Source organism: Taurulus bubalis (assembly GCF_910589615.1).
Source record: "Taurulus bubalis genome assembly, chromosome: 8".
Lineage (NCBI taxonomy): Eukaryota > Metazoa > Chordata > Actinopteri > Perciformes > Cottidae > Taurulus > Taurulus bubalis.
The window spans coordinates 14,568,529-14,580,890 of NC_136596.1; the positions used below are offsets into that span (position 1 = coordinate 14,568,529).

At 41.1% G+C, this 12,362-nt stretch overlaps 1 protein-coding gene across 1 annotated transcript in view; it reads right to left on the reverse strand.

Moving 5' to 3' along the window:
* The window catches only part of pdlim2 (PDZ and LIM domain 2 (mystique)), a 30,937-nt gene that overhangs the window by 11,087 nt on the left and 7,488 nt on the right, over positions 1-12,362 (reverse strand). Inside the window, exons 4-6 of the mRNA XM_079222066.1 lie at positions 10,669-10,738; positions 10,031-10,182; positions 8,483-8,546 (exon numbers count right to left, since the gene is read on the reverse strand). Coding sequence (XP_079078192.1) covers positions 8,483-8,546; positions 10,031-10,182; positions 10,669-10,738 — 286 coding nt within the window. The remainder of the gene's footprint in view (positions 1-8,482; positions 8,547-10,030; positions 10,183-10,668; positions 10,739-12,362) is intronic.

A 12,362-nucleotide genomic window follows, 5' to 3' on the forward strand; every position in this document is an offset into this window, starting at 1 on the left:
TGGCTATTAGTGCATGTTACAATGATTGAAATAAAAGGCTTTATTAGTTTGTTCTGGGAAATTTTTATTTCATGTAAAAAAAGTGTTTCCACAGTTGGGCTACAGAAATTGGCTACGCTATTCCTGGGTGCTTGAGATCAGATTCAGCTTGATTTCTAAATATGAAAATCCAAATGTGTGCTTTCCTTGTTCTTTTTTAGTATCGTCAAGCAATACAGGTGTGAAATGACGAGCCATAGCAAGCGACATTTCTTAAAGAAGAAATGAAGGAAGTCTCCACATTGTATTGCCGGTATTCCTAATTGTTTTGTACAAGTAAATCACTGATAAAAAGAAACTGATTGTTAAAACAATGTAAATCCAAAAAATCAAATCAGTTTTAATATCAGTGATTTACTTTTAGGGATACTGGCAATAAAATGGGTTTTATAACCAATTTAAAAAAATGTTCTGTTGCTCTAAAAAGCATTTGTGGATGACAGCCTAAATATCATGATATGATTTAAGTAAATGATTGATCAAATGTGACTGGCTTATGGTCAGGAAAATGGGAGTTAAACTGTCAAAAATGCAAGACCATCCCTCTATCACAGGAACAAGCCTCTGGCTCATTGGCCACTTCAAGACACCATTTCCTGTTTGTTTGTATCTTGAAGTGAGAGCAGATGTTTCATATCAAGGCCCATTGGGAGATGTTCAGGACAGTGCCAGTGGAGGAGCCTTCAGTCTGGCTCCAAGCAAGCCACTCGGCATCATCGTCATTACCACCCTGCAGCTTCAATTACAGGGCATGGGCCAGCAGTGCACAGGGCCGATGCCTTGGGGAACTTTTATTTTGGGAAGCTTGATGCTGCTGTAAGAAAGTGGCATAACTGCTCATTCACCGTCTCCACCACAGACATGACTGCTGCGCTACAATGAGGCGGGGGACAGCAGACATCCTGGGCTGGGTAATAATCAGAGCAGTGTACAGTGTTTCCTATCCAGCAGAGTGCATTGGTGGAGGTCCTGAGCAAAGACCTGAGGCTGACTGTAACCTACTCGTTATCCACCGTCACTGATGGACCCTGCCTTGTAATTATGTCTGAGTGATGGTGCATCACTGTGTCCATGTTCTGTAACAAATAAAACACGATTGTTTTATATAAAATGTTATGTCATTAACATTTTTCTTTTTTTTAATCACCTCACATTCCCGCTGCTTTACGTAAGGCCTCAGACTAAATAATGATATGACAACAAGACAAGTGAAGGTAGTACAGCTTCAATAGAGGCTGCTTCAAGTGATGAGTGCATTTCCGCTATTTTACATGCGTTTTCAAGTCCAACATTTAATATACACATGATTTATATAGAGGATCTAGTTTTCCAACTTTAGGGCATACTTAGTTTATCTTTTTTTCTTCAAAATAGGGATGTAACATACTCTTCATATACAGTACTCGGTCCATACAGCACATGTAGTAAGCTTTAGAAGTCAAGCGCAATCCTCTGTAATGCTTCATACGTATACATTCTTGGCCCTGGCTTACACTGCAACATTCAATAACATGGAATAAAATGACAGATCTTTGCGATGCCAGTGCTAATACCTCCCCCCTCTCCATTCGTTCGCCATGGCCACACACCATCATACCGCTCCAGATATAAACCATATGTACAAGATTAGAGGCCAAATAAGCAGCAGAGAGATGAAGACAACAGGATGACTGACTGAGTGTACAGCAATTCACTCTGAGAACTAAATGAAAACACACATTGAAGAGTTTACAAGTGGAAGTTAGTTCTTTCCAAATATTTCCTCTATCAGGTCAAAGTTGTTCTGCACTGTAATGTCCATGATTCCTGCAGGTCAGCACATGATGAATATGAACCTGATTGTGTGTAAATTATAATGGCACTGAGATTCCTGACAGAAGCCAAAGCCATCTCATGTGATCATAGTGTAGGTGGTCTGAGGGAGGCGCTCTCAAATGCACACACAGAGCCACCAAAAGTCAAAGACATTATGAGGAATGAATATGAGTTTATTTATCCACAAAGGGTAAGCAACACATTTTTCATCCTTATTACATTATCTTAGAATATTATCATATTCTCCACAAGGCTCCAACCGTAGCAGCAAATCAAGCTCATTAGACATCTGGAGTTCCTTAGGGTTGAACTGAAATCGCTGTATGTTGTGGTAATTTTAATGTATAGTCACCAGGATGCGTCTTCTCAGTTTAAATTCAGCTTCTTTTGAATGTTTCAACCCTTTTTTCTTTTTACAACCAAGTGTGCTGATCAAAATAGTCATTAAGCTAGAAGGTCTAAATATGATGCTACTTTTAACAGTTCATCGTGAAAATCCCTCCATAAAAAGTGATTGAGCTCTAACGGTTACTTCAGTAATTAGACAAAAACCACATGGTATGTCTCACCCTGGTTTCAGGAGTACAGTAATTATACGGTGTGACATAGTACTATGACTTATAATGTAATACAATTTGTTGGTGCAGCCGAATACTCTGTGAATGTCAAAAACATAAATCAAAAGTGTCAGCAAGACATGCATTTATTGTGTGTAGTAGGATTATTCTTCAAGGTCATTTTACCACCTAAACAACTATGATTTATGACCAGTAAATGCAGCATTAGAAACCATTACCCTAAAATGTAGGTGTTGTCCTATATACACGACAAAGGGGATATACAGTATGCCGACCCGTCTGTTTTTGCTGGCATGAACACACTGACGGGCAGTTATACATGTCGTTTCCTTGACAACTTTTGGAATGTTGACATACCGTCTAACCACCTTCGTAAACAGCACCAACTAGTAAAAAGGCCCATCTCTCCTGGCCAACATTTCCCCATAAAACTAGCAGGGCTTAGTGTCCCCATGAGTGCATCCAGGGGCCTGAAAAGCTCAGGGAATCAAAAGTGCCCCAGTTTGCTTTTCCACTCCAGGAGAAAGAAAAACAAGGCGAGCTGATCAATCAGTGGGGTTGAGGAGAGGCATGCCGCCTGTGCAGTGGCCACAATGGACCCCAAGCTTAACGGCTACGAGTCCATGTGAAAAGGCCTCACACTGTCCAGTCACAGGGCTCAATGTGCAGAGAGGAAGAAGAAGAAGAAAACATCGCTCGACTGTGACCACGGCCAGCACTGCTCCCCTGACACTGGCTTGGCACAGCGTCGGCCTGCCAAACTAAACAGCCCAACTCATGTCAAACCTTAAATAGTACATCATTCCAAGCAATCATCGTTAAGGAAGCAATATGCACGTCTGTATTTAGGGCTGGAGGTGAAGCCACTCAACAGGTGAGGTGCATTTATCTCCAGTCCTGAAGATAAAGATTTTCTAATAAATTAAATCTTTAACCAACAGTGCACGCGTAAAGGTTTTATATTTTGACTCAATTTAAAAACATAAACTTAGTTATATTCCTACATGCCAACACTCTATTTCTGCTCCAAAAGGGATGACCACAGCTTTGCACTCCAGTCCACCACAACCTCCAGAATAGAGCAGGACAAAGCCAGCTGCTGGCATGCAGGCTGCAAGAAGAATAGTGGACAGAGTAATGTATGGGATGGAGGATGTGTGAAAGGAGACTTACCCTGCTCTCTCTGGATAAAGAGATTGGTGACACATGTCACACAGCCAAGGCTACTCCACCCAATTTAGCATAAAGAGGAAAGGTTTGGTCTGCACGGGTGTCACCCTGCAGGAGCTGGCCATCCTACACTAGGAGTGATATTTATAAAGAAACCACCCTATGCCAGCACAGGATCAGGCAGCCCACTAAGGCAGCCCTCAGGAACCTCAAAGTGCAGCAACTGCAAACCCAGACATGGAGCCTGGTCCTAATGGCCCAGTGATGGGTCATGTCTCATGAAAAGCAGTCTGGTTTTGGCTCTGCTCATCGCAACAGAGATCCCCGTTGTGGTCATTCCTTGATGATATAAACAGATGCTCTGAATCATGACGGTGGCCGGCCAGTTCAGATACAATCTCAAGCCGGCTTTCAGGAATCTAGGATGCCCTTGCTCCTTTTGTGAGCGAATAGATATTAAAGTTCATAAACACGGCCAATTACATCATGGCATGACAAAACAGAACTACAAGTTACAACTAATAATGTGCATCAATGCCACTTTATAATCAAAAAAAATGTAACAAACTCTCTTATTCCTACAGGGGTTTCCAACAGACGTCTATCACAATGCATTTTATATCTCGGTCATTTTCTTTGCATTTCCTCTCAAGGTGGAGTAAGCTGGACACTTAAGCAGTATGAATTATTCCTACAACAAGGACCCACACCTTTTGATTAAAAGGTCACTTTCCTTATTCAACAAACTACCCTTTAGAGCTCTTGAACAATATGTACTGTATACGTTTCCTGAAAAACATTCTTTCAATTGTCTACAGTATGGGAAACGTATCGGTCAATACAGACATTCTGCCTCAAGAAAAAAATCGTTTTACAGTCAAGTTTAAAAAAGGTCATAACAAATACAAACATTGGGTGCACCAACCACAAACAAGAATCTCATTTTATCCACAGACACTACGCATGCATGGTAATGTAAGATTTGGAGTAAATGCCAAAATCCATCAATAAAGCGCATTCAAGTCAAGTGCTTTTGTATATAAAAGACAGTGCAGTGATCATTTTTAAATGTGCAATTAAAATCTTATTAGCAACGCGCAGCGCACGTGTGACAGTAAGTAGAAACTTTGGACTCCATGATGAGGCACAAAGTACGTTGCTGTGTTTGAGCAGAATGGTATGATGGCTTAAGTACGGTTTGGGAATGTCATCAGGTTTCCTGGTGTCCACCCCACTCAACCCAGAGCCCCGTCTCTTCCAGCTCCCATCACACAACGACAGGCCTTGTGACGTGAGGGAAAGAGCAGCACCAGCCTTCCACAGCTTCTGCCATCACAGCCACTATTGTACACAGGCTTTTTCTCAGGATATCCAACACCCTGGAAAATGGTGGATCCTGTTGCGCATCCCACTCTCCTCACCCGGAGAGCCAAAACAAGGGTGGAAAAGCCTTTTAGGAGCTTTTCTGAGAGGCTGATCACCTGATACAGCAGCACTCTACACCTCTCAGGCAGGACAGAGGCCCTTGTCATGGAGGCCCCAGATCCTAGCCCTCACTGGGCTGCTGTGTTCCTGCCAGCCAAAGCAGCATAATGCACCATGTACTCATGGCAGGACTCGTCCCGGCCATTTCCCCACGAGAAGCTCTGAAAGAACTCCACTCACTAATCACAGCACTGCGGTGGGAGGTTCGTCACAACTTTAAAACCAGGGTAGACATCCCTTGGAGGATGGGGTCAGCCAAAACCCAAAAATCTCATCCACTAGGCTGGATGATGGTAAACACTGAGGCTGTCAGGCATAGATGGCAGAGCAAGCAACCCAAGTCAGCTTTAAGACCAAAAAAAGTAGGAAAGGGTGGAAAAAGCAGTGATTAAACATCTCAAATTTCAGTCTTCTCAAAACATGTAGTTTGATATTAATTCAAACATACTGAAGGAACAGTTAAAGAAAAGCCCAAGTTGATATTGGAGAAGAGGGAGATAGAAGGAATGTAACGTCTCCCAGAGGATATGAGTCCAACATCAGGAAAATGAGACAAAATTGAAAGAAAAAAAATAAGTAAATGGTTAGCAAAATGGGAGCTCAGGCGACTCCATAAATACCACAAACATCCGAGGCCGTCCCCAACGGACAGCTATGACAGGCGCGCGTTCATTCTTAAGGGCTCACAGATGGAGCCCTCAGCCACAACACGGTTCCTAATGTGTTATTTGGTCGGCCAATACGGAAGTTTGCTGCCGCGGCCTCAGTAGAACTCCAGAGTGGATTCTTTCTTGTGGTTTTGGACTAATGTTGAAAACATAAGCATCTGTATGTAACAGAAGCTTACAATGCCTTCAGTGAGAAATAATCTACTGATAAACCTCAAATAAAATATCAGTAAGGCGAGTTGAACATGAACACTTGAATTATTCAAACTATAAGACCATTCGTCCAAAAGGACCAGTTGTAACAAATAGTGACTGCAGTTCAAACCAAGACTTTCTAAAAACACTTTTTAGCTAAATATAAAAATCAGCGCAACCTTGCGTGGAAGTGAACATTTGCGATATTGGCTTCATGAGAATGAACTGGATGTACGTACGAACAACTGTAAAGCATAATGGCTGTCGCCCTCATAGTAAAGTTGAAGCAACAGAAGCCGAGGTATTCTGACGTATAGTTCCTAGTTTGGATCCAGCAACAAAAACAATGAATCCTATAATGCAACTCAACTCTTTTGTTTACTAAACTTAACACTCAAGTTTGTACTACAGCTTTCTGTTTAATTTGAAGGCTTAAGCCTGATGACAGACTTTAAAAATCTCCCTACAGAGCCACACATAGTATTATACAACCGAGGAGTACAGTAAAGCAATTTTTACTTCCGAGTGTAAGGACTTGACACTAGACGACTTCATCTTCAGTCTACTGTCGGCCTTGGGTGTCAGCTGTCCAAATGAACATCACATGTCACACTCACTTCAGTTGAATCTGCTTAAACAGCGGGCCAGTCACAGAGCAGATTCATGCCCGCACACAGACATCCTGCAAACCCTCCCTGCCCTAAACAACTTGAAAGGAGACAACATGCCATGTGGCTTTGCAGTCACATCAAATTACTTATTAGGACCGACTCTGCTGTGCATTCCTAAAGACTATGTTTTGCTGGGAACAAATTTCATAGTGGTCCTGACTGACAGAAAGAAGTGTTTTAGTTTGATAAAGAAAAACGTAATGACGGCATTCTGAAAAGCGCCACTTGAACCGCAGTTAAATCATGGCTAGACTGGTTCATCTTTCTCCCAGTGTGAAAGAGATCAAAACTACTCTGACGTAAGCCATCGGTCTCAGAGGGTGGACACCGCTGTGAGCAACATGTGCACTGACTCCCATTTAACATGTAAACAACATTTAAAAAAGATTTTTTAAATGAACCTTCTCAGCAAGCGGCCTCTTGGATGGAACAAATACATGTTTTAAGTTCAAACCTCGGCATATTTATCCAACTTTATGTAATGTCTGAAATTCCTTGTGCCATTACAAAAGGTCTTGCCTGTTTTTCCCTGCTCTGTCATCTCACACGGTCTAGCTATGGGACCCTTGCTTGAGACAGAGCATGTATGCATAGCTGAAATAGCTCATGATGAACTTTCCCACAACATTTTCACTCTTTAACTTACTGAAGTATTTCCAGACGCAGAGTCCCCTTCTTGGCTTTGTTGTTAGAATGGTAAATAAGCACAGCATAGTTTAGTTGCAGTCTCATGATAAACCCAAGTCTGTATTTTACTACTTTTCATATTTTACTGCTTATGATCCATTCAGACAACTAAAGGTTTAGGCCATTGTTTTGAAGGAAAGTATTATTATTTTTTTGGCTCCAGACGGCTGTTCATCTTAATGTCAGATCATTTCAAAGACTGACCTTTGTAGTTTATACACTCCCTGCTATAAAAATGTCAAACCCTGTCTGTGTCCGGCCTTTACTGTTAAGTCCACACATACAGTACACTTGAGCTCACAAATCTTTTGTTGGGCATCTTCTCTGGCATCAGAGAGTAACAATTCAAGAGGAAAGGCTAAGAACTCAGACATGTTATTCTTGCAGACTGCGACAGTGCAGTGGAAATAAATACAGATCTACAGACGACTACAACAACCTTCAGCTGCACTGACAAAGTGAGCTGCAGCCTAAAACTGCAGCTACATATGTATGGATCCAACATACATATAAACATTTGTTTAGTATACTGTACTCTTCCAAGATCTCAAATCTACATGATATCAAGTAAATCCTCATTTTAAATTACTGGGGATCCCCTCAAGTACATCCCTTGGAATAATCTGACGTAGCTAATTTTCAGCTTTTAGTTTTGTGAAAGAACACCACAAGAGAGATGTACTAGAAATGTACCAGACTTGAATGAAGATTGAGAAGAGTTGTAGATTTGTTAGATTAGATTTACAACAAGAGAATATTATTTGTTGAACTATAAAACCTTTTGTAAAAACACATTTGAAAAAAGTGAAAATTAAAATTAATCTGAAGACTTTTCACAGACGCCTGGCAGAGTGCTACAAACGCCACTTTGAGAATCACTGATTTAAGTTAAGTACAAAGTAGCGAATATACGTTTACAGCAGTGTTTGTAGAAAGACAGGAACACAACAAACCTCTCTTGATTCTGGTTGGAGGACAGCGTCATTTCACGCTCACTAAGAACTAATCGTCCCCATCTAATTAAATTTGAACATTTTATGGCTGGAATTTAGCTGCTTTTCTTTAGCGGGGTGAACGGTTAACAACTAAACAAGCTAAGATGAAAACTTCAAAAGCAGCACTTACAAAAGGAATGAATAGAGAGTTTGTCTGGTTTAAGGAAACAGAAACCAACCTGTGACAGCGGCCTGGACAGCCTGTGACTCTTTTCCTCTGGAGACCATGGACGCAGCTGGACACTGTCACAGAGAGATAACCATACATGTGTGATTTTAGAGTAGGCAAAATATAATATGAGACAGACAAATCTTTCTGGGAATGTTTCAATTGTATGCGGTAGTGAATTATCCCTCGGAAACCCACAACCTGCCAGCAGGTTTAAAAGGCATGTTTTCCTTCTTTTTTATAATAAAAATAGCACCAAAATTACACAATATTTTTTTTCAAATTTCCAACAATAACAGAACGAGTCCTGTGGACGTATTGGGCTATCATGGAAAATTTAGCAAAATCAATAAGCAGGGCAAACAATTTTGGATTTAATATGACTAACTAAATGCTTTAATTTGAATAGCAGTTTGCTGGATTATCCTAAATAAACATTCCTGACTGGTCGTTTTTTATTTATAATAAATAAAAAAATACCACACAATATTGTTATATAAAAGGACATGTACCGTGATAAAAGATGATATGCATATTGTCCTTGTCATAATTATTATATTTCATATATAATTATAGTACTGCAGGTTCCCCATGGGGATCTGTACAAACTCGTCTTTGGTGTGACAGAATACTTTATTTTGAAGGAAATGAAGCAGAATAAAAATTGAAATAACAGATTGATGTACTGCATACATTTATCATTATATTGTTCTGTCATTTTAATAATATAAAATGGAACATTGATTTATAACACTTGAACTTCTAGTCAACAAGAGGGAAATTGTGTAGCAGGAAGCTTCATCAGCCCAGACGAAGGAGGATATCCAAGTTTTAACTGACCTACTAAAGTTGTCCAGGATGAAATCAAATGGCCATGCTCCGAGAGAGAGTGGCGCGGTGAACATTCCACATTCTGCCTTTTGTCAAAGTGAATGCAAACGGTGGAATGTGATATCCTGTGCATATCCTTTGTTACTACAGTACAATCCCATGGTTCCACTTTCTGTCTGTTATGCCCAACCTATTGACTCTGGGCCTGTTGTGGAGTCAAGAGAGCACTTGTTGCAACCCTTTGTCCACATATAAGCCTATTGGAGATAGTGAATGGACAGGTTTATGAAAAGAGACTCAACTGTGCATCTAAAATGTCAAACTTAAAAAGCCCTCGGACTTTATCTTCGAACCTGTTCATGCTAAAAGGCTGACTGTCTAAACTGTAATTTACAAGTAACCAGATCACATGCGAGTCTCCAGACAGTAGAAGCCTTTGCTTTTGTTACAACATTGGTAAGCACAGTAACAATGCAAGAGTGGACAAGCTAGCTGAAGGTTCAGTATCTGTCAAACAACCGCACTAATAGAGTTCCACTTGTGCTTTTTTTTTAACCAGTAAGTATATGTAAAGTCCAAACTTTCTGGTCCAGAGTAGAAACCTGCTAGTCATTAAATATGCATTTCAGTCCATTAGTTGGACTAATTTCTATCAATATTTCCTACAGATTCTGCATGGTTGAACACTGCAAAGCTGACTTCCACTACAGCAGGTCAAGTAAGTTACCTCTTGTTAGTGGTCGGTGATAGCCTCTCCCTCTTCCCATTTGGGGTAGGAAAAGGATCAGGTGAATAAGGTCCAGGGGACAGCGACGCAGGGCTGGAAATGGTGTACTCTTTGTAGTTCTGATTCTCATCTCTACTCACTATCACTGCCTCCTACAAAACATCACAGGAATGTTATTACATCATCAGTTGAAAGTACCTTGATTTTTAGAAATGCATTTTTGCCAAACAAGTAGTAAACGGCTTAAGTGAGAAGCATAATATAAAAAGGTCTACAGACTTTGTATTCAGTATCACCATGTATTATAGGTGGTGCTTTGGGATTTATTATGATCTCAATACAATACAGGCACAAGTACTAAATCCCCACAACGTCTTATATTGATTACATCTTGAGGACAGTGAAAGAAGCGGATATGTAATAAACAGATGCGTCATACATGCATTAGTAGAAATTAAACAGCATTGCCTGTGTAGTCAAAACAAGACATTATCCACATAAAAAACAGGCCCAAAGCAAGGCCGGAGAAAAGAAAAGATATGACGAATGCTGCTCTGGACATCATTTTGCTATTTGATGTGCAGTAATCAAGACAAACTGTAGACCGATTAAAGCTCCTGTAAAGCTGCAACTCTGACCTGGAAGCGTCCGGTCAGCTGCTCAGGGGTGCTGATGCCGTTGGTCTGTCCAGGACCGGGAGGTTCAGGTCTTGAAATACAGAAAACCACAGCGATCAAATGACCGTCAACACTGATAATATCCGACTACCCAAAGATTCGGTCTCCGTCTGTGTAGCATGTGGGATAAAGTCTGATCTCGTCACTGCTGAACTAAAAAAAAAAGGCAATCAACTCAGGCAGTGAGGAAGTTTTGTGTTTGTTGTCTGGACAAACTTCTTTTTTTTTTTTTTGTCTGAACTTGCACAAACAAAAAAACTGATTCTTGACATCCCTTTAGCTAAATGTACTTGCATGCATCCATCAGTATGTTCCCATGAATCTTAGAGATTACTGCAGGAGACGAGTACTGCAGACTCCGTTCTAAAATAATTCTCCCGATGGATCTCATCTTTCCAACCAGTCACTTTTGCTTTACTTTCTTAAATAGAACACACATTCTGTAAGCAATTCCTTCATTGAATTTGGAGGGGAAACTATGGCTATAGGTGCCAATTCAAACACAGAGTGCCCCCCTGGCTGCAGGGCCAAAGGCTGACTGGCTTTCGGTTGAGCCCGGGGTAATGAGGCACACAGGAAGGCCTGGATGCCTGTGGTAAATCACCCAGAAACACACCTCTCGTGGCCTGGGCTCCACATACTAAGTAGAAGAGATGGCAAGAAGACGAAAACTGATACAGCAGCTGTAAGACATGTCTTCCCGTAGGAGATATATCAATGTGACAGGTCTGAAAAACTAATAGTTTTGAATTAGGAACTGCCCGCCTGAAAAATGCTCCCCCTGTGCTTTAAACTTCCACTTTTAAAAAAGAAGGGAGATGAGTTAAAGTTCAGTGATCAGATCAGTGTCTGGTCTACTCTGTTCACACGTCTTCAACACAGAAAAATTATTTGCTTCCGGTGAAAATGATAACTGACACACACACACACACTGTGAACAGCTGTCATCAAGAGGACCTGCAGTTAAATTGCCTGAGGCAGATTCTTCAAAAATGTGCATCGTAAGACTACCTCTCTATTATGAGAAATTAAATATTAAAGAACGCAATATTGACCAGATGCTTTACCAGTCAAGCCAAACTCAGGTTCATATGGCATTTGCTATTGCAGCAACAGCACTTTCCAAAAAAAAAAAAAACTCTCCAAGACTCAGTGGAACACACACACACACACACACACACACACACACACACACACACACACATCAGTGAGGAACCAGTATAGCCGTGTGGTAAAACTACACCCACAAGGCACTGTGATGGCCAACTCCATTAGAGAGAGGAACAGGATCACAGAGAGACAGCTGCTCTGGTCAACATTACATCATCCGCAAGGCATCAATGGACAATGAAATCCAAACAAGTAGCCGCAAACAAAGCCAGACAAACGCTTTCGGGGTCAATGACAAGACTGTGATGCTGTAGTTGCTTTGTTATGTAAAACTAACCCCAGTTAGCAAAGTCTGGGATGAACATGTCGTTGGATGCGTCGACAATAAACCAGTGCCTCTGTATACAGCAGATAATCTGCTTGATGAGTGGTGTTAAAACAGGAGCTTGTGAGGTACTTAACAGCCTTGATGCTGAGAACCGCTGACAGTTACCAGAGTGGGATTAAAGACGTGGCAGGACTACACAGTGGCATTGTCCTGGGCA